The sequence below is a fragment of the Ammospiza caudacuta genome, chromosome Z, assembly GCF_027887145.1.
Source record: "Ammospiza caudacuta isolate bAmmCau1 chromosome Z, bAmmCau1.pri, whole genome shotgun sequence".
Lineage (NCBI taxonomy): Eukaryota > Metazoa > Chordata > Aves > Passeriformes > Passerellidae > Ammospiza > Ammospiza caudacuta.
The window spans coordinates 86,630,995-86,653,905 of record NC_080632.1 but is presented as its reverse complement, the minus strand read 5'-3'; the positions used below and the strand labels follow the sequence as shown (position 1 = coordinate 86,653,905).

Sequence of the window (22,911 nt, the reverse complement as noted above, 5' to 3'; positions counted from 1 at the left end):
CTTGCAATGGCACTGTAACAGAATGTCTGTCTGTAAAGATACTATCAAAGATTAATTATTTTGGTGACAGACCATTAAAATCTCCAAGCTGAGCTGGTCTTCAAAGTATCTTTCAGAACAGCAAAGATTTTGTTAAGAGCATTCAATAGCCTAAACAGGGGATTTGAACAATTAGTGTGTCCCTTGGGTTATGCAGATGCAGTTTGGTGAAGGGGTAGATACAACTGGCATCTGCTGTCTGAATAGCCTGCACCCCAGTTAAAGCTTGTATTTTTCTCCTTCACTGAAACTGCAACAATATTTTTAAAGCATGGAATGCCATTTCCGTGTTCAGAATGCAGGAACAGAGGTACCTGTGCAGCCGTTTTGCACTCCTTCCTTTTGAACTTGTTCTGAACGTCACTTCAGGTGCTTGGGATGCCTGTGTGTGGTATTTTGCACACAGGTTTGCACACACAGGTAAATAGTTGTTCCAGCCTGGTTGGAGAGCAGCCCTGAGGAGAAGGATTTTGGTATATCCTGGTTATACCCCAGAAGTTGTGAAAGGCTGGACATGCCCCAGCCATGTGCACTAGGACCCAGAAACCTCCTGTGCCCTGGGCTGATCCCCAGCGTGGGCAGCAGGGCAGGGGGATCCTGCCCCTGTGCCCCTGTGCTCAGGTGAGAGCCCACCTGCAGAGCTGCCCCAGCCCTGGCTCCAGCAACACAAGGAGCTGGAGCTGCTGCAGCCAGTGCAGAGGAGGCCACGGAGCTGCTGCCAGGGCTGGAGCCCCTCTGCTCTGGAGCCAGCCTGGCACAGCTGGGGCTGTTCAGCTGCACCAGAGAAGCTCCAGGGACACCTCAGAGCCCCTGCCAGGGCCTGCAGGGGCTCCAGGAGAGCTGCACAGCCCCTGGGGACAAGGCAGGCAGGGACAGCACCCAGGCAATGGCTCCCACGGCCAGAGGGCAGGCACAGATTTTGGCACATTGGGAATTAGGAATTGCTGGCTGGGAGGGTGGGCAGGCCCTGGCCCAGGGTGCCCAGAGCAGCTGTGGCTGCCCCTGGATCCCTGGCAGTGCCCCAGGCCAGGCTGGATGGGGCTTGGAGCAGCCTGGGATAGTGGGAGGTGTCCCTGCCATGGCAGGGGTGGACTGGATGGGCTTGGTGGTCCCATTTCAACCCAAACCATTCTGGGATTATAAATGTAAGAAGTTTGAGCTTGGCAGGGACACAGAATTCGTGAGGGTTCCAGTCTTTTCTTGGGTACGTGCAGATGTCACTCACCTCTGAGCCTACTCTGGTTATCAGCCTTGGCAGAATAAGCTCATTTATGTGTACAAAACAACCTACAGCATACTTGGAAATTGCAGGTGGACTGTATTTCTCAAAATTAATGAGAAAGGTGTGGGATGTGGAAGAAGACAAATATCAGATCTCTGTCCCTTATTATGAAGCATAACTTTTTTTTTTTTTTTTACAGGGAATTTAAGAGAATCTTTCTCAAAGTTAGTTTGTATTGGAAAAGGCAAATGTGCTTTAAGGCAGAAATAGGTTGCAGTAGGGACTCTGGGACTCTGCAACATTGTGGTGCTGTGTCTGAGAGTTATTAAAAATATCTTGAATTACCTTTCTGAAAAACAGGCTGTGCTGCATTGTACAAAATGCCAGGCATAAAGGTTTCAGGTTTAATTTTATAGGAAATACAGTTTTCATCAATTAGACTTGTGCAGTCCCTTATAACCCTTATGTTACCATATGTTGATGTTTGATTTATGGTTCCCTTGGGTGTGCTATGGATACTCTGCTTTTTCTTTGGTTTTGCTAATGTTAGCACTCAAGAGTGTACGCTAACGATTAGAACTGCGTAGTCGGCGAAAAGATACAATGTTAGTATTTAAATGTATGACTGCTATGTAGAAACTATTGCTAACATTTTGTTGCAGGATGGAGTTCCCACAGCTTTAAATTATAAAGGCTTCTTTCAGCAGCTTGTTAAGAGCTGGTATCCATAACTGAACATCTGGTTGTTATCAGTGCATTTTCACCTCATTAAAAACTATAAATGCATGTGGAGGAAAAATGAAATACTGTGATCTAGTTACATCACTCCTAAGTAGCACCCTGTGGTGCCAGTACAAGTTAGCTGATATTTCTATTACATTCCCTTATTTTCTCTAGTTATGGTTGTTTTAGGGTGCAGACTTACTTGTTTGGAAATGTTGACAATGTTGACAAAATGTAAATGTTGACGAAGTTTTGACTCATTTAGGGATGCTCTCTGCATTTTATGGGGGGTTAAAAGTCAAATGTAGGAGGAAGAAAGGCAGTATAATTGATTATAAAGCTCTACAAAGTAACTGCAGTGTAGGAAAAGTGCCATGTACAGATGATTAGATGTTTAGGCTTTCTTTTTTGCCAGTTGTGAGTAGCAAAGAGATTAAGAAATGTTTTCTGTTCTAGCTAGGAGTGCCATATTTTAATTATTTTTGTTACTTTCAAAAGAATAGGTCAGAGTAGTTCTTTGTAAAAGGAGTCTGTTCAAGGAATTTTTATCAAGATTGCAGTAGCTCCATTATTTGGAAAACATGTGACTTTTGCAATTTTGGCAACTTTGTCTAATCATCAAAGGCAAACTTCCATCTGTTGAAACTGAGGTTGAAGGTAGCGAAAATATCCAAACTGAGAGAGATTTGTGTTTCTTCACTTTGAAGAGCCTCTAAGTTTTAGACTATTGTGCTCTGTTTAGGAGGGAGCTGATTAATATAAAGGGAGTTTTATTTGCTGCTGTACCTTGGGGTGGTAGGAGAACCTGTTCTAGTTTAGTTTTTATTTTAGACTTAGATCAGTATTTTTCTGTGACCTGTTCTATCTGTTCACTAGGTGTGCTGTAATTTGTAATGAAATTCCTCATCTCAAAGCACAGTATCAGAGGTCTGTACAGTTTTTTTTGTATATTATTCTGTGTATCATATTCCTAATTATCTGCTTTCATATATGGTTTTCAGCCCTCTTTCCACAAAAGATGATGAGTGTTGAAAAACCTCTGTTTGCAGGTATTTGGGTCTCAAAAGCAAAGACAGAGAGAGACTGTGGAGCAGGTTCACTTTCACTTAGGCTGCATCACTGATGTGATTCCTATGGTCTGGCTCTGTGTAGAACTCTCTGATGGTCTAATGTAGTTGTTTGATCACCTGGGTCATCTCCTCTTGCCTGGAAGCTACACCTGAGAGTCTCTGCAGCTGTGCATTTCTATAGGAATTTGGGCTGCTCTCTTGTGAGCTGTTGTTTGAAAAGTAATGTCTTTTAATTAGTTTTAGTGGATATTGGCAACAAGACATGAAGTAAATGATATGAAAAGTAAATGGAGAATAATACAGCTTCTGTGCAACATTTAGAAGTCCAAAATTTATTCTAGGATTTTTAATCTGTAGAGGGAAGAAATAATTATCAGTGAGGCGACAATATACACAGTCACATAGTCCCAGATGGTTAAGAAACAGGTCTGTGAAAAAAGGCTCTAGAATAATGTTAATCCTTTAGGTACTGCTTCAGAATATTTCCATACTGTTGATGCTCCAGGGGCTGGAGCCTCTCTGCTCTGGAGCCAGCCTGGCACAGCTGGGGCTGTTCAGCTGCACCAGAGAAGCTCCAGGGACACCTCAGAGCCCCTGCCAGGGCCTCCAGGGGCTCCAGGAGAGCTGCACAGCCCCTGGGGACAAGGCAGGCAGGGACAGCACCCAGGCAATGGCTCCCACTGCCAGAGGGCAGGCACAGATTTTGGCACATTGGGAATTAGGAATTGCTGGCTGGGAGGGTGGGCAGGCCCTGGCCCAGGGTGCCCAGAGCAGCTGTGGCTGCCCCTGGATCCCTGGCAGTGCCCCAGGCCAGGCTGGATGGGGCTGGGAGCAGCCTGGGACAGTGGGAGGTGTCCCTGCCCATGGCAGGGGGTGGGATGAGATGATTTTTAAGGTCCTTTCCTACCCAAACCATTCTGGGATTTTTTATTCTCTCACCCTATTCTTCTGCCAGTTGAGAATGCCCGGCATGGGGGAGATGCAGTACGAAATGTCAGAGATTCTTTCTGCTTCCAGTCTGTGTTTGCTGAGTGCCCTCCGGGACATCTCCCAAATGTTTGGAGTCAGCTGTAATGACTGTAGAACATTATCAGCTGCCAGAGTGCATATGTGCCATCAGTGAGTGTAAAATTAGGAGTGTTTCCAAGAGGAAAGATTATGTTCTCTTTGAGTTGTTGTACTTGTATCCTGAGACTGATAGCCAGATATTGTACTTGCTTTTCAGTTTTGAAAAACTGATCCTATTCTCTGTGGTGACTCCTCTTTCACCTTTCTGGTGGGCCCTCAGGAAGCAGGGAAATGAAACCTGGTTCCTGTATGATTTGAGACTTTTTGTATGAATCAGCCCTTTTGGCAACTCTCCTAAATTAGAAAATGGGTTACCTTTTAACCTTTTAATACTCGGAGTAGACAGCTCTGGCTGGGTGAAAGTTCGGGAAAATATTTGAACAGGGAGGGGGCTTGGTCTGGGGGTGGGAGTTGAAATTTGGAGTTTGGTTTTTGACTGTTCAGGCTGTTTGCTCTGTAGGTGTGAAATAATTTATGAGCTCCCAGCCTCTGTGCGCTGATATAGAAATAGCTCCTTTTCACTGAGTAATTAAAGTGTTTACAACAGCATGTGCCTTCAGAGTGTTAATTGGAGTTTGTAGCTGAGATTTTCCTCTATGGTGCCTCTGTGCTTCACCTCGGTTCCTCTGTCACAGACCTCTCTCTCACAGGCAGGGAACAAAGCTGAATGACTGGGAGCATAGAAAGCACTTGTGAGCAGTGCTTGGCCTTGGAGAGAAGCCAGCAGCAGCAGGATGGTGACACATAGGTAGATTGTTGAAGTTCTTGGTAGGTGATGCTGATAGGAGGTCATCCACATGGTTTTGAATGGATAAAGCAGATGCCAGGATACTGAGGAGTTGTGGTTTTAACAGGATCATAGTTTTTTTGTTCTGTGTGGGGTGATTGCATCATTTGGGAACAGTATTTGGGCTAAGGTCTGACAGGGCTTGGAGTAACCTGGTCTAACAGAAGGTGTTCCTGTCTGTGTCAAGGGGTGGAACTGGATGAGCTTTAAGGTCCTTTCTGAAACAAACCAGCCTAGGATTTGATGATTCTAATTTACAAGTTTGCCACCAAAGTCAATAAATAAAATAAACTAAAATGTATGTTCTTGGTTGAAGACCAGGAGAGAAGTGAAACTCTCTCCAATCCATGTCTTGGAAGAATTAGGTACTGCACCAATTTCTCTAAAGAAGTACTACTGTGTGTCTAAATGGAGTGCTGCTTTAAAGCAGCTGTAGGGGTCCCAGAGGAGCCCAGGATTTCCGTTACCTACCTGACAACACAGATTAAAATGGAATGTGGTCTGACTCGATAGAATTTATTTCTTAGAGGCTGTGGACTTTCCATCCCTGGAAGTGTCCAAGGCCAGGTTGGACAGGACTTGGAGCTCCATGGGATAGTGGAAGGTGTCCCTGCCCATGGCAGGGAATGGGACTGAATAAGCTTCAAGGTGCCTCCCAACTCAAACCATTCTGTTATTCTAATTTTTGTCTTTTGATTTAATAAGTTGTTATCTAATGATTACTGATTTATTTATGATTATAAATCATACAACTATGTAGTTGTTTAATTAAAAAAATTTAATTGAAATGATCTGGCATAATTTGGTTTTGGAAGGAATCCATTGATTTATCAGTTTTTCATTGAAATGTAGACACCAAACACGTGTTAAATACACACATTTGTTATGCTAGTATCAGGGAATCTTGCATTTTGGAGCTCCTCATTCTATGAAGAATTCATTATTTAACATAATCTTGGATAGATGTGACATGATCTGTATTTTCTTCAGAGAGTACATGTTTATGTATAAGGTTTGTTGCTAGAAATCAGTTTTAGCTCAGGTGTCTCTTGGGAGAACCTGGGCCTGCTGCATCCAGTCCCAGGATGTCACTGCATACCAGGTATGGTACCAGGAGGGTATACCAGGCATGGGGTATTCCAGGAGGACAGCTGTCTGGGATAAGGGAGAGAAACGATTGCCATGAGTTCTGGACTACAGTCTGTCTCAGATTCTTTCCATGTGAAAGACTCGAGATGTCTTTTGAGAGACAGACCTGTAGTATCTGCTAAATTATCTACCTGATATGGGAATATATCTCCCTTTGGAAAGGGGAGAGAGAAAATAAGTGGAAAAAAATTGAGAATAACTAATGAATCCCCAAAAGAGAAAATCCAAAACAAGAGAAAGAAAAGACCTCTGCATGTTTTGGTACATTTATTTATGATGTCCATTTACATAGAGCGTGAGCTCTATCTGTAGATTTTTTATTTGTTTTGCAAGACACTTGAGAAGGAAAAAAAAAAAGCCACAGAAGCTCAAAACAACATGCAGTTATTCTAGCTTTCTGAAAGAAGTAGCTAAATAATTTTTGACATGTAATTGATACATGAGTTCATTATTTCTGGTTTCCTCCTTATCTGCAAGCAAACAGTTTTCAGGGGAAGTTGAAGATCAGCATAAATTCCATGTAAAGTCATTCTATATGACTGATAGTTTTGAATAAAATAAAAAAAAATCAAAACTAAGTCCTCCTATTATATAGTCTCTCAATATAAATAAACAATGTGTTCTTTGAAGTTGAAAGAAGCTCCTGGTAGTTCTTGTGATCCTTTAGAAATGCCTGGGTTTCAGAAAACCATACATTTGACCCTTGGTGGAGAAAATAATTTTGCTCTGAGGTTTTATCATTGTGCTGATAAATTAAGGGTGACTGGACCCGAGGGGTTACCCCAGATATCAGGACCCTGCTTGTGTTTATGTCAGAGCAGATTTAATTTGAACAGATTCTACAGGTTTGAGTGGAGTGTTTCTACAGTTAAATGTGCCCCATCTGGGTTTTGAACTTAGAGAAAATGAGAGCAACTCACTAAGTGGGACTGTTTGAATTTACCTTTCTGGTATTTTTCTGTCTGAGTTATATAAGAATATTGAAAGCAGATTTTTTTTTTCCTTTATAAAGTGCAGTAATGTCTTCATTTATTTTTGATGCTGATTCTTGTCAAAACAGAGAATTATTTTGTAATGTTTCCTCAAATTTGCTATTCCACTTGTGTGGGTTATAATAAAAATAAATGAATGAATGATTGAAATGGAGAAAAAGTATACTAAGACCCCAAAATTTGTTTCCTCTCTGAATAGTGACCCAGTGCATGCTGTAGTATGTCTTGAAGTTGCTACCCTTTTCATTCATCACCTTGGGGTAGGAGACATTGTTCTGGTATTCTCAGCCAATGTCATAATGATAAGTTTCTAAATGTTTTTCTTATAATATCAAAAAGTATTTTCCCAAACTGTTGCTTTTATTTTGATAGAAAAACATTTCTCAATTTTTTTTTTTTGCTGGTGGCTGAGCCTTTGATAATTTGAAGTTATGTATGTATTTAAGTACTTTTTGCTTTGCTTGGGATGCGTGTGGGTGGCGGATTGCACAGCTCCTCTGGTTTGGAGAGGGAGCGGGCACTGTTCCTAGTGCTGCCTTGCTTCTGGCTCAGATGAATTTGCAGTGGAACCAGATCAGAGTGTAACCTCTGGCCTGATCTAATTATCAGCATTTACACTGGCGAACTTCCTGGCAAAAAGTCAGGTAACTTGCAGAGAGTAAAAGTAATTCAAAAGGACATCATGATTTTCAGGAAAATGTTACTTAGGCAGTATGTCCTTTCCCAACCCATAACTTCAAATGTTTGGGGTTCAAATACTCAAATGAAGTGAGAGAAAATAAAAAACAGTGAATATGCACAACCTTCATTTTTAAAAACATTTTTGTATGAGAGGTGGTGCAGTTCTGTGGATTGTGATCCAGGAAATTGTGATTCCAGTTTGCTGTTGGCTTTGAGTAAATAACTGCACTCTGGAGAAACTCTGGCCTGGAGCTGCTACAGAAGAGCTTAACTTAAGCTGTCTGTGCATTGTGATGCATGAAATTCTTGTTTTCACACTTGACAGTAATGCGTGTTGTTTGCAGTATACCTGGCAGCACACTTGAGAATATTAAACTATTTGGTTGTGTTAAAAATTAGACTGATTTCTTCTAAATAAAATGCTGTGTGTTTTAGTGAGGACCACACCAGCTCTGATCCTGAGACTAATGAAAATCTAGTCCTTTCTGGGGTCAATTTGTTTTGTTTTGGGAGATTGCACTGTAGTTTTCAAATCATCATTGTTTGAAAGTGCACTTAGTTTTATGCTTATACCTGTTCTAACTGTTGAGTATAAAATTTTTGGAAGGTGGCATTGTAACAAAGAAAAATTTAGCACCACTGATTAACCAACATAGATGCTGATTTGTTCTTTGGTGTTTTGATTTTTTAAAAATCTTAAATAGAGGTACTATTAAATATTTGCATTTGACAATAATAAACAGATTTTGAATTTCCAGTAGGTCCCAGGTCAGAAAACCTTGATAAGTGTTGCAGGGAAACCATTGTAACTTAGCAATACTGGATTGTGAGCATACTGTGGAAATTAAATAGTGACAGTGGGAGAAGCATTAAAAGAACTTGTGGTAACAATAACAATACTTGATAACAATATTTCTGATGAACTGCAGGGTGGTGCTGTTGTACCAAATGAAGTACCTCATTTTGGAGGATGTAAAAATGGTCTTTGGTTGAAAGTAGGAATGATATTGGTTTATGTCCAAGTTAGTTCATTGCATTTTAAAAGGTTTCTTGCAGTCTGCAATTTGTTACTGATTTAGGGGGCAAATGCTGTTTTTATCTCCCTTTTAAAAACCAGATTTGTAACAAGATCATTATAGGCAGAGGTGGGAACAGAAAGCACAAGATAATTTTAATAGTGTGCCTGTCATCTGTTTTGCTGCACAGTCTTTCCTAATGAACCTGGGCTAAATGAACTGTGCTGAACTGTCTGGTGTCTGTATTTAAGCATTGCAGCTAATTCTTTGTGATTATCTTGAATACCTTGTAATACTTTGAAACTTTCTACTTCCCTGTTACTTCAAAAATACCATTTAAAACTGAGCAATGTATCCTGATACCCTGAGCATTTTGTACACTTGAGCTGGCATTTGTAGATTACAATCTTATAGGAATCCAGTTTTCTTGGCAGATGGAGCTGTGTTGGGCTAGCTGGACATTCATTCCCTCACTTAGGGTGATGGCTTTGTGACAATTTTGTTTAATAGTACAAAGGACACACTTTTGAGAGATACTTAGTATTTTGAGGAAGAAGTATAGTCAGTCTATCAATTGCAACTTGAATGCCATGAGCAATACCTCTTTTTACATTGTTTTGTCCTTTGGTGTCTGAAAAAATTGCTTATTCCTAAGAAAAACATCCATTTTTGGTATGAAAGGATTCTGAGTTTCTTCAATTTGTTGTTTACATGTTCCCAGTTGAATCTCGCTGTGCTACACAGTGTATAACTTCAGGTGAAGCTACCAAGTATTCTTGGAAATCAGCCTGTAAACAACCCAGTAGATTAATCTCTGTAATTTTCTCTTTATTCTGCAGAGATATTACATACAGCATTTCCTTGGAAGCCGTGACAACTCTCATTGTGTTTCTCTCCTGCCAATTGTTCCACAAAGAGATTCTGCGAGAGAGCATCATTCACAGATACCTGATGCATGGTCGATGGTAGGTCCTCCTCTGGGGTGCTGCCTAAGGGCAAAGAAAATGCTGCTGGTTGTTCGAAAACAGAAGGCAGCAAAATATTATCGTGATAGAAAATTTGTTCTGCTCAAAAGAAAAGAGATCACAAAAGCAAACATCTCTAAAGGCTCTTGGAGGGATTTGGGTGGAAATCTCACAGCCCAGACTTCAGTAAAACTAATTTGGAAATAGCTTTTATATTTTGAGGTTAGTTTCATTAACTTTAAACAGTATTTAGTTTTCAGGATGGTTTTTTGATTCAACAATGAATCTTGTAGCACTGCAGCCTGGAGAACTCAGGTCCCTCAGAAATGCTAGGGCTTTCTTGCCGTCCAGATAAGCAGCAGTCCTTGGAAAGATGAGTACACATGCTGGGCTGAGCTGAAGGGAACACTTAGCTGGGAGTAGACTTGGTTGTGTGAGTAATACCACTTGCTCTGGCAAGTTGATGGTTGTGTTCAAGTGCTTTCACTGTGGCTTACATGGATTTTAGTCAGGCTTCCATTCATTCTCTTTCAACTTCAAGTTCCATGTGGGCAGATTTCTCATAAATGTATTTATTCTCTGGTTTCCTGAAGTTTCTACTAGGTGTAAGAGACAGATAGTACTGTTACATGCAGGGGAAGGAGTGAGGCTCAGCTTGGAGCACTGGGCAGACTTCAGCCTGAAACATCAGCAGGATAGGGCCAGAGCCTCAGGGTGTGTGGGGTATCCTGCTACTTCAGTCTCTGGATGGAAGGAATCAAGGGTTTGGGGGAAAATGGGGAGTGTTTGGGGGAAGACTTAGTATGTGATCTAAGAGGTCTGATTTGGGAGTAGGAGGAGCCTGACCTCTGGAGAGAGATGTAGGAATTTGGTGGCTGGGAATCAAGAGCAATGTGAACAGGTGCAGTGATACTGGTGTGACATCCCACCCCTAAGGAGAGGGAAGCACCCAGGGTTTGTAGATGTTCATGATCAAAAGGAATGACAAAAGTCAGAGCATCTGCCAAATTTTATTAGTAAAATTTTGGCATGGAAAACAGTGTTTGTCCCTGATATTCCAGTGTAAGCGCAGTGGGGTTTGGATAAAGGTGGGTGGGTGCTGTAAAAGGAGAAAGAGAGGGACACAGAGAGAGAGGTTGGATCAAAGAAGGGGAGAGAGAAAGGAAGAAAACAAGAGAGATCACCAGTCCTGACTCCAGTGTGGATCCAGCTGATGGGATGCCCTGGGGCCCTGGGCTTTGTGGGGCACATTTAAATCTTCCACTTGCTGGGGAGAAGTTTCCCACCTTTTGAGCAAGTCAGTTCTCATTCACAGCGGTTCCTTCAGGCCTTTCTGGAAATGGTTTGGGGCTTTGGGCCCTTGGATGGGCTCAGAGTTCCCCCTGCAGTGCCCGGCCCTTCTGGCCCTGTCCCTGTGCCAGGCTGTGCTTTCCTGCAGGAGCCACAACCAGGAGGTTTGTCCCTAAAATGCTGCCCTGCTCCCACATGGCCCCTTCTCCAGCCACATCGTGGTCTTCCTCTGGTGTGTTTCTGCCAAGTCCTTGCTTGTAATTCCCAAAAACCCTTGGTTGGCTCCACACCATGCAGCGGTTGGTGTTTGGGACATGAACATTAGCTCCTTCTCGGATTCTACAGATGGTCAGACAGTCCATCCTAACAGAGCTCCTTCTTTTCAGTTCTAAATCAGATGGGAATTGGAGTCAGCTGTTTGCTGTTGTGGAAATGCTACTCCATTCTGGAAATACTGTAACCTTCTTGTTAAACCCAACAAATTCTACTGGCATTTTTCAGATTCATTGATGTAAGGTTGGTTGTTTCATTGGTCTTCGCAAATTCCTAGAGTTATAGAATCTTTGAGGTATGAAAAGATGTTTAAGATTCGTTCTGAGCTGCACACACAAGCAAAAATATTGTGGGTGTGGAAAGATGCTGTTGGTACCTCTTCTGTGTTACTAGAGCATGGAGTGAAAACTGAAAAAATACAGTGTTCCTTTTCATTGCATAAATACTTTTCCAGTTATGTCTTGAGGTAAGTGAATACAATACAAACTAAGTGGTTTATTTAAAAGTAGTATTTAAAAAACAAAACCCAGAAGGCAGTTTTCATGGTCCTGCTGTGGAAAATGCTCCTTCAGACCCTTGGTGAAGTCTGGGCAGCTTTGCATGGGCAAGACCTTGGTGTTCTTTTCCTTTCCAGTCTTGTCAGCATTGGGAGAGTTACTGACTATCTTTAATGCCAAACACTAGCATTTGCACCCTACCTGGACTTTGTTGTGCCAAATTTTGTGAGTTGTGAATCAACTAATTTTTTTTTTTCCTTTTCAGTCTCCCATACACCAGCAGACTTGTGAAAACTTTGCTGTATAATTTCATTAGACAAGAGAGAAGCCCTCCTCCAGGGACCCACGTCTTTCAGCAGCAAACAGATGGAGGAGGACTGCTCTATGGAATTGCATCTGGGGTGGCAAGTGAGTCTGATTTTCTATAAATTGTATTTCAGACCATATGAAGTATTGCCTTCTGTGTGCCCTCTCTTGCAGACACACCTGTAGCCCATTTCTTTTTCAGCAAGTGATACCAGTGTAGAAAAGCTGTCCACAGGCCTGCGTGGCCCATCTTGAGATGTGTTAGAATCTGAAGCAATTATACCTGCAGGACAGCAGATGGTAAAAGTATCACCTAGCCCCTGGGTTTTTTTACTCACACATTAAAAAACCCTCAACCAACCAAGTAGCGCCCTATTTGATGAATCACATACTTGAAGTTACTTAAAGTGTTGCAAGAAATAGTTTTATGTGCGCATTTTATTCTTTACAATTACTCTGTGCATCTGGTGACCTGCTCTGTGGCTCTGCTTGAGTGAAAGGTTGGGTTAGGTGGTCCCAAGGGGTTCCTCCTAGGAGGGCTCTTTGATGTAAGGGAGCAACCTAGATAGGAATTTTTGTAACATATTGTGCCTTTCCCAGTAAGTTGACTAATGTTTTTTCCTGATCAGTATGACTAGATTCTGACCTTTCCCAGACTGTCTGCTGTAGAGAAATACTGCCCGAAGAATAGCAAAGACTTGATGCTATTTGTTGTTCAGAAGAAGGTTTCTCATTTTTGTTATACTATACACTCTGTTTTGTTTGGTGGCTGCTCCCTTCCCCACACCAGATGTGTTTTAGTGTATATAAAAATCTGTCCTAGAGGTTTTTTCTTTTCCACTGAATGAGAATAAAACATAATACAGTGCTAACAGCAAAGGTAGATATTATTTTCTTTCTCCCCGATAAACTAGAGAACACTTTGCAAGTCAGTTGCTGTTAAAACCGATACTATTTATTTAGCTCTTTTGTGAAATCAATTCACTGGCAGCCTCCTGAGGGAATATTAAAGTTCAGGCCGCAAGGGGTCTGCCAGAGCTTGCGCTCGGAGGCAGTGCCCGGGTCCCTCCTCAGGGCGGCAGTCAAAGCGCACGGCTGCTGCGCTCAGCCCCGTCCGCGCTCCGGGCTGCGCCCTCCTAACCCAAACCCAGCGCAAAGTAGTGGCTTGCTTTGCGATTCACTTACACGCACGCCAGGTTAATTAAATTGTTCCTTGCAGTGCTTTATTCGAGAGTCCCATCAGCTATATTCTTTTCCTTCGTTTCAATTGCAAGGAGAAATTGCCCTTAACGTGTTTTTCTGAAACAGTTTTCAGTATCTGCATTGTAGTTTTTCAGTTTTTGCTGCATGTTTTGGTACGGAGTATTACCGGAGTAATTGCTGTTATTTATGTTATTATTAATTCTGATCTCTCTCGTGTCTTTTTGTGTCAGTGCTGCCACAGGCAAAACACTTCTTCCCCTCTTCTGGTTACTTGACTGATTTGTAAATGCGTCCATATTGCCGCCACTCGAGCCTCCCTCTGTAACACTTCTTACATGGTATCCCCTGTGACTTTTTACCCGTTGTATATTAAGTTTCCATTTCTTAATGCAAACTCTTAAGATTTCAGCCTACATCTGTTCTTGTCTCTTCCTACACTCCCACCTCCTTCACTCCTCTTGAACCATTCCCTTAGCAACTACCTTGACGTACGCCTACGCTTGTTTTCTTGCTTCTTTCATGAGTACCTGAAGTGCCATCTCTTAGCCCGGCAAATTAAGTGTCTTCATTTAAAGCTTTAAGAAGAGGAGCCTTTTTAAAGAGCTTTCTAATTTCCTGCCTGGGAAAAGGGAAAAAAGGAGTACCACATCCTGTTAAAAAACAGAAATGTTTTTTTCTGTCCATGCTCAGACAGTTGCTTGAGATTTTTAAAAAATATTTGCCTATATATGATGTTGGACTATAGGTGAAACGTGGGCACAGTAGGGTTGTAGAGTAAATGGCATATTTACCTGTCTTATCTCTGAATTAACTCTTATGAAATCAATACTTTGGTTCATGTAGCCTCAGGTACATGGGTAGAGCACAGCACAAATGAAGATGCAGCAACACGAGGTGACAATCTGTTAGGGAACAAAAGGGAATTTTGAGCAATGAACAGCTGTGGAAAACTTTGATGTGATTTCTGTATTGTATTACTTTTTTGTGTTTTGTAATCTTTACATGATAGAAATTGAAAGAATGGAGGAATTGAAAACTCACTTCTGTGTTGCTCAGTGCCTTTTAAATACCACATAATGCTTAAAGTAAGTTTACTGAAATAGTCTAAATACAATCTACTTAGGATGAAAGGAGATAGGAACCTGGTTTATAAAAAAGTATTTTTAATATGACATTTTGAGGCCTAAAATAATTATTGTACATGTTAATTATTTTACTTAATACCACAGTCGTCTAAATTATCATGTGTAATGTCACTCCTGTTTTGTAGTCACTTGCACTGCAGCAGGAGATCAACAAACTCTTACAAGCACCGTATTTTAGATCCACCCTCCTTTTCCTTCCTTGTGATTCAGCAGGAGTGATAATTATACACGATATGAGCAGAATTTTACCCTTTCCCACAGTTAACCTTCTCCTGCTTCTCATCCTTTGTAGCCTGTTTTTCTTCCTCTCATGAGCTTCCTTAACTCTGAAACCACACAACCAACATCCTCACACCAATTACTTCTGGGTTTGGCCTCTGTCTGGATCCAGGTTACCTCTGTGCAAGGACCTTTTTCTGTCCTGGATATAAAATACCTGGATTGGATTGTCCTGCCAATTCTGTTATGCTCCAATAATTAAAGAAACAATGGTGGTTTTGGAAGGAGGGGAAAAATAATGGTATTTATTTTTGTGACTTCATAAAGGAGATTTTTCTCTACTGAGTCAACTTTGCTTTGTCTTTGTGGTCTTTCAGTAGGTGTGCACAGTAATTGTAAAGTGCTGCTAGATCTGGGGCAGTGTTGTGAAGCATAAATGACATTAATATGCATGGCAGTAGAATTTAGATATTAGAAACTCATTTATTGGAAACCAGAAATTAATTATTCTTGGTTCAAAAAGCACATTGAACCAACTTACCCTCAAACCCAAGTTTTTTTGTTGGCTCTAAGTTCCCTCTTCTTTTTTGTAGAGATTTCTTTACATTTGCCAATTCATAGTCTACAGTCAACTAAGTTGAGACAACTTTTTGTGGACAAGCAATATTTTTTTAAATTAGTCATTTTATTGCTTGCAAAATAGAATCCTTGTTAGAGTGAGGAACTGCCAAGCAGATGATGTGCTAAGACAGGGAAATGATAGTGCTACTCAAGACTGTTGAAAAATAAGTCAGTTTAGATGGTTTCCTTTGAAATAGTTGATCCAGTTTATACTTTGCTATTAAAAACAACTCCAGACACTAATGCATCTGGCAGAAGTGAGGAGTTACTGCAACAGTGGGATCTTATTGAGTTGGCTTGTGCTGTTAGGGTGTTTATAGATGTGAGGGGTACAATGCTGTATCTGTGAGGAGCTCTAGCAGAGTCGCTGACCGGATTCAGCTTCATTAATCACCCAAGTCATCATCATAACTAATCTGCCACACAAATGCACTGTTGTAGCATTAATAGAAATTGCAGAATTTAGTGTGTAGTGATCAGTCATGGCTTGTTTTCTCATGTCTGTATACTTTCGTTGGAAATAGAGAAATATTCCTGGCCATTGATGATGTTATATCAGGCAAGTATATGCTTTACTCTGTACTGTTCAGCATTAGGATACCTGAAGGTGTCAGACCTCTGTTGTATATCTGTGATTTATATACACTACAGCTTATTCTACTTTTTTTTTTTTTGGTGCTACTCTCTGGTAAATAGAAGCATTTGAATGGTAATTTTTAACTTTACAAGAAAACTGTTTATTAATATTTAGTGTTTTATGTTACTATCTTTTTCCTCTTCAATTTTGTGTAGCTTGATTTGTAATATCTACATTAAAATATATCAAAGTAGAGAGACACAAAAAGATACTAACAATGTGTCTGTTATTTCCTATTGTTATGGTTTCACCAACCTTTACTTCTGCTAGCAAATGCTTCACTCTGCTTGCTTCGACCTTCCAGATCCTTTTTGTGATGTGTCACAGGTCTGGTGTCTGTCTCTGGTGCTTAGTCAATGCTTAGTTGCCTGTTCATGCCCACCACAATGGAAATGTACGTTTGAGCTTTCTTTTCCAGTTCTGTCTGTTTGTTTTCCTTCTTGCTTACAGTCTGTAAGTGTCATCCTCTTGATTCTGTAACTATGATGTTTTCCCCTGTCTGAATAGGAAGATTGAGGAAGTTTCCAGATCTTTAATCTTTCACTTAATTCCCGTGACAATGTGCCTGACACAGAGCAAAGTGTGTGGCTGCAGTTCAAGCACAGGTACTTTGAGAATAAATAGTTGAGTATTCTGGTTGTGTAGCTGTGGCTGGGGCAGTCTGCAAGAGCTGCACAGCAAACTGGTGCCAGAGCAGCTTCATCCTGCCCAAAATCTGTGCTTGGGTGCTACAAGGACCACAGAAGCTGGTTTGAAATTGGGTTGCTGCTGCCTGACCAGTGTCTCAGTATCGCCTTTGAGAGTTTTCAAGTTTTTATGACAAAAACTCACCTTCTGCCTTAATTGCATTGGTACAGAAATATATTGTGTCTGAGAAGTATCTCTACAGACCAGAGATGTACTCACTATCAAGCTCTTAGACACTTCTCTGATGTACACTGTGCCATGTATGTTCTGTTACTTGTAATGTAATTTATCTTTGTGTATTTGCATAGTGTGAGAGTATAGAATGGTTATACAGCAATAGCACTTCTGGTGGCATTTGTCCCCAGCTCCACCAAGCTCTTGGGATTTGAATGACAAAGATCTGAAACCAGAACAATTGTAATATAATTAAGAAATAATGATGCTCCAAGGGCTGGAGCCCCTCTGCAGCTGGGGCTGTTCACCTGCCCAAGAGAAGGCTCCAGGGGCATCTCAGAGCCCCTGCCAGGGCCTCAGGGTGCTCCAGGAGAGCTAGAAAGGAACCTAAAACAAGACAAGGAGGGGCAGGACACAGGGAATGGTTGGTTTCCCACTGCCAGAGGGCAGGCACAGATTTTGGCACATTGGGAATTAGGAATTGCTGGCTGGGAGGGTGGGCAGGCCCTGGCCCAGGGTGCCCAGAGCAGCTGTGGCTGCCCCTGGATCCCTGGCAGTGCCCCAGGCCAGGCTGGATGGGGCTGGGAGCAGCCTGGGACAGTGGGAGGTGTCCCTGCTCATGGCAGGGGGTTTGGAATGGTTTTTAAGGTCCCATTTCAACTCAAACCATCCTGGGTGTCCATGAAATTGTTGATCGGTCCTGTTAGCTTCACCAACATTATTTTGATAGTAAACCACTATTAGTCCGAACTAGCTGTACAGGTAGCATGGGCTTTGCTCTGTGAGCTCTGCTCTTTGCACATACACTGACAGTAGTGACAGCAAAGCATGGTTTCCCAGAATAGCGGTTTATACTATCATTTCCTAGGCTTGATAGTTCTGAAAAATCTTTGACTCTGAAGAGACTTATCAGTATCTATGGGCAGGTGTCAGAGCAGGGATCAGACTCTCTTTGTGGGACCCAGCAATGGCACCAGTGGAACTGATGCCAAGGAAGATCCACCTGGACATGAGGAAGACCTTCCCTGTGCAGTGACTGAGCACTGAAACAGACCGGAGAGGCTGTGGAGTCTTCCTTGCTGGGGGATATTCTAGACCATCTGAACACAATCCTGTGCCATTACTTTGAGATGACCCTGCTGCTGGGGGGAGCTGGGACCAGATGATCCACTGTGGTCCCTTCCACTTTTACCCATTCTGATATTCTGTGAAACTGTACATTTTTCTTTTATTTTTGGACAGGCTGGTGCTCCTGGGGACCCTTGACTGCCACCACTCCACCCTTGTGACAGTGACAACATTTTTCATACTTAACATTGTGGAGGCTTATGTGTTTTTAAACTCTTTTCTGTGATGTCTTCCTGGCACTGCCCAGGCTTGTGTTGTGCAGGGAGCTGTACTGTAGCTGTGTCAGCTGTTTGGAGCAGGGACCATCAGTGCACAGCACAGCGAGGCTGTGGTTCATGACTAGAGCTTCTGATTTCTGTGGTCATACAAACCCTAATTGTAACCATATGCTTCAGCTTGTTTACTGAGAGTGCAGCAGCAAGTTTCACGAGGTGTGTTGGTGATTTATCTCCCTGACATTTATCCTGATATTCCAAAACCTGAGCAGCTTCAAATAACCCATTATAAAAGAGAAGAGAAAACCTATTGGCTCAAAAATGGTTTTGCTTTAATTCTTTAGGGGAAATTGCTTGTTAAAGGAAACCAAGAAGCAAGCTGATGTATTGTAACAAAGTTTTAAAAGTTGATATTTTGCAAGGATTAGGGCTAGAAAAAAGGAACTTTATATGGCTGAGAAGCAGGTATTTCTTGCTTTCCAAATTCTTCTTTGCTCTAGAGAATTATGGAAATAGAATTGAGATAGACAATATTTATAATTAAAGAATGTCAATAATCAGCTATGTAAAAAAAATGAACTTGAGCAGCAAAAGCAGTTATATTTGACTTTTTCTTAAAGTCCCATAATTTTTTTCTAGTGGATGGTAAGAAATCCATAGCTCTTTGCCTTATAATTGAGTGTCAACAAGAATGTTCATTTCCTACCTAATCTTTATTTTAGCAATAAATGTGAAAAGGCTTTAGAAAGTATTTTTCAAGTTAATTTTTGAGCATATTTCAAATGACAAAGATGCTTGACCATCCATTCTGTCTAAGCAACAGTCCAAACTCTGTGGGTTAAAGGTTTGGTACCTTTTTCCTGTGGGCTGCTGCACTTCTTGTACAGTGTTAACAGATACTGTGCTCAGGTGAGAGCCCACCTGCAGAGCTGCCCCAGCCCTGGCTCCAGCAGCACAAGGAGCTGGAGCTGCTGCAGCCAGTGCAGAGGAGGCCACGGAGCTGCTGCCAGGGCTGGAGCCCCTCTGCTCTGGAGCCAGCCTGGCACAGCTGGGGCTGTTCAGCTGCACCAGAGAAGCTCCAGGGACACCTCAGAGCCCCTGCCAGGGCCTCCAGGGGCTCCAGGAGAGCTGCACAGCCCCTGGGGACAAGGCAGGCAGGGACAGCACCCAGGCAATGGCTCCCACTGCCAGAGGGCAGGCACAGATTTTGGCACATTGGGAATTAGGAATTGCTGGCTGGGAGGGTGGGCAGGCCCTGGCCCAGGGTGCCCAGAGCAGCTGTGGCTGCCCCTGGATCCCTGGCAGTGCCCCAGGCCAGGCTGGATGGGGCTTGGAGCAGCCTGGGACAGTGGGAGGTGTCCCTGCCATGGCAGGGGTGGGATGAGATGAGCTTTAAGCTTTTCCCTTTCAACGCAAACCATTCCAGGGTTTTTTGATCTTGAGGTTTTTGATGGTACTCCTTCTGGATGGCAGATGCAGATTTTGTAGCATTAATGACTCAGAAGATTAGGTTCTTTTGCACTAATATTTAATGTTAAAATAACACCTACAACTTACAGCTCCATAAGGGATTTATTCTTCATAATTTTGACAACACCTGCCCTAAAGTGCTCAGGCTGCATTGTTTAGCTGCATGATTTCTCATGAAAATGGATAGGTCAGGAAAAAGGCTGATCTGTTTGTTTCCAGATGCAGCGATGCCATGTAATGAAAGGTCTAAATTTGATGTCTAATAATTGACAGGTGCCTTGGACTGATTGGATGGATAGGAGAAACTGAGCTGCATTGCAAGTCAGGATGGAAGAGCATTGATAAAGCTCAACAAATTCCTTGGCTTTCTATTGTTCTTTCTTAAAAATTGTTTTTCAGGTCTACTCATGGATTAAATCCATCTGAAGCTGCTTTTGTTAATAAATTACATGTTACTGAATAACACATTAACTGTTTCCCTTTCATTGTCCTGCCAGATGTCTGTGCCATATTTTGGAGTGGGAGTATTCAGACATCAGATCACTAATTTTAACCATTGTCCATGTTCAGCAGAGCAGGGGAGTTACATTGCCTGGTGTGTGAAACTCCTTTTAACAGTTAAATTTTGTGGTTTTTTTGATTGGTTGTGTGTGTAAAGACTAAAGGCTTGAAAAGGCAATGCTGTGCACTGCCTGTCTGGAAATATTGATTAGCTAGCTCCTTTTTCTACGGGTTCTGTTTGCTCCAGTAGGCTACTGGAGTACCAGTTCTGTGAAGTTGTCATGTTATTTTGCATTTTTTTTAAGGTTTTATATATATTTTATTATTGATACATCATAGGTAAAACAAGGGTAGAGGAAAGGGTGTTTGTCCTTTCTGTTTAGTTCCCTGTTCCCTCTCACCTTTAGCTTCTGCTCCTTCCCTGAAATAAAAGATGATAGATCTTTTTTTAGTGCATCTGCAAGGAAAATTTGTATTTTAACCCATTCACTAAATAACTCCTGAAGTCTGGTAGACTTTTTGACATGTAATAGGTTAAAGAGAAGTTTATGAAATATGTTCAGCTTGGAATGGACTTGTGATAGGAGAGGCACATTTTAGATGTGGAAGTTCTGTTTCATGATCAAATTAGTTCAAGTTCTGATACAGTTCCATCTGCCTTTCAATATTTTTGTCAGGAGAGAAGCCTTAATTTGTGATGTCAGTCTACTCAGCTACAGTGCTTAAATGTGAAGATATATAAATTAAATACAATGCTTACTTAAGGAGCCTGCAGGTTAACTCTGATTTAGTAATAGTACTTAGGAGACAAGAATATTCCCTGAAGAAAGTGGTACCTGTCTTGCCAGAGCTAAGCACCTGTCCAGAAGGAGGTGGGTAATTAACTACCTCCATAAACAAGTCATTAATGCAAGTAGAAATTGTTTTTCTGGCTTTTGAATGCGCACGGTGTGAAGGAATACTGTGCTTTTAGGAGATGACTGTGATAGTTTTTGCTGGATCTCTGAGGGAAATGAAGGAAAACAAAATGTGTTGTGGAAGCAAAACTTTGAAGAGCACCAAAACCAAGAATCAGATGGATACTTGACTCTCTTTAATCTGTAGTGAGAATATCTGTGTGCATTTCTGTGTATATTTGCACTTCGAAATTGCAGTCTTGCAGATCTGTACAGAAGCTTTACTCCTTGACTCATAAAATCATAAATCTCAAAAGATCATAAAACTGTGCTTTTATTTTCCTAAGCAACCTTGTTTTAAATTGGTTATTTGCATTTTTTATTGTGGTTGGTATGCAAAGAATACATTGAATTTGCAGAATGTGAGACAAAAATTTTTTGAAGGATAAGAGAAGTTCCATCCCTGGACATGTTCAAGGCCAGGCTGGACAGGGCTTGGAGCAGCTTGGTCCCTGCCCATGGCAAAGGGCTGAAACAAGAGGAGCTTTAAGGTCTTTTCCAACCCAAACCATTCTGTGCTAAGAGGAAATACTGTGAAAGTCTTGGCTACAAAACATTTTGTAATTTTGAGGTGCTACAACCTGTACAACCTCCCTGGAGGTTGCAGCACACACCACCTGGATGTGGCTCAGAGTGTGTTTTCTTGAGCCTTGTTGAGTATGCTCTTAAGAGCACAAACTTGCAGTATTGGCTATATGGACTGAAATGTTTGATTTTGAGGGTTGATTTCACAAATAATTTCATTTTCACGGCTAGTGATCATTAGTTTCTAATGAATAATTTTTTGTTCAAAAGGGGAAAATGTTCCTCTACTTTTAAGCATAAAGAACTTGGAAGTGTTTCCATCTTTTTTTTTATTTCTGTGGATTATAGTTGTACTTCCTTGTTTTTGTAGACCCACAGAGGAGCTAAGCTCTGCACAGAATGATCTAAGATTTAATGAGGCCTTTGACTAAAATCTTTGTCTTAAACCAACAGAGACAAACCCTTAATGCGATTATACCATCGTTATTTTTTACCTAATGTTCTAGAAGACCCAGTGGTAATTGAATGTGTTCTGCCAAACTGTAGTTTCCAACACAAGTATGAGATTTTTACATAACCTGATAAATGGCTATTTTTCCTTTTGAATAAGCCATCAAAAACTTTTTCCGTCTTTCTGTGAAAGACTTCCCAGCCAAAGCAGAGCAAAGCCAAACAGATCATGTGCTTAGCAGTGTATTAGTAGAAACTATTTTCACAGTTGCAGATTTAAGTTTTATTTCCTTGTCCTGAGGCCAGTTACTATTGTTGAGTAATTTGGTACTTTCGTGATTGAGGTTTAAGTTATTGGTATGTGGTAGTTGTAGCACTGAGCATGAACATTCATTTTTGTGACAGTTGGGGTTGTTTGTCAATTTTTCTCTTTTAAGCGAATGGCATTTTCCAGAGTGACTCACTTTGGGGAAAGAAAAATACTATTAACAAGAAAAGAATGTGGCACCTAGGAATAGACATCCTGGTTGAAAAGAATGGATTTCCATTATTGAAAAATAAATTTCTGCATTACATGGAAATTCAGTTAGCATCCTTACAGGAAAGTGTGAATTTTTGCTTGCTTCTAAGCAATTAGATTTCTGTTTGGATTTTGAATATATATGAAGCCCAGAGCTATGCTGTTGAGAAGCTCTGTCAGTTGGTGTCTGGGTGGTGACAATTGTCACAGATGAGGGGATGTGGCTCAGGCTGAAGTGACATGCTGCTTTTGTGCAGGCTGACTGGGTGAAGGGCTAGGGCAAGAGGGAAGAAATGTTACCAGCACCATAGCTGGAAGGCAACTTTATTCATTTTATCTTTTAGCAAATATTGGAGTTTAATAAAACTAAACACTGTAAACT

General features: G+C 41.5%; 1 protein-coding gene across 3 annotated transcripts in view; it reads left to right on the top strand.

Moving 5' to 3' along the window:
• DYM (dymeclin) overlaps positions 1-22,911 on the top strand; it is a 209,911-nt gene that overhangs the window by 31,915 nt on the left and 155,085 nt on the right. For all 3 annotated transcript variants that reach the window (XM_058823249.1, XM_058823248.1, XM_058823247.1), the window contains exons 7-8: positions 9,587-9,712; positions 12,038-12,180. In XM_058823249.1, the coding sequence (XP_058679232.1) occupies positions 9,587-9,712; positions 12,038-12,180 (269 nt within the window). The remainder of the gene's footprint in view (positions 1-9,586; positions 9,713-12,037; positions 12,181-22,911) is intronic.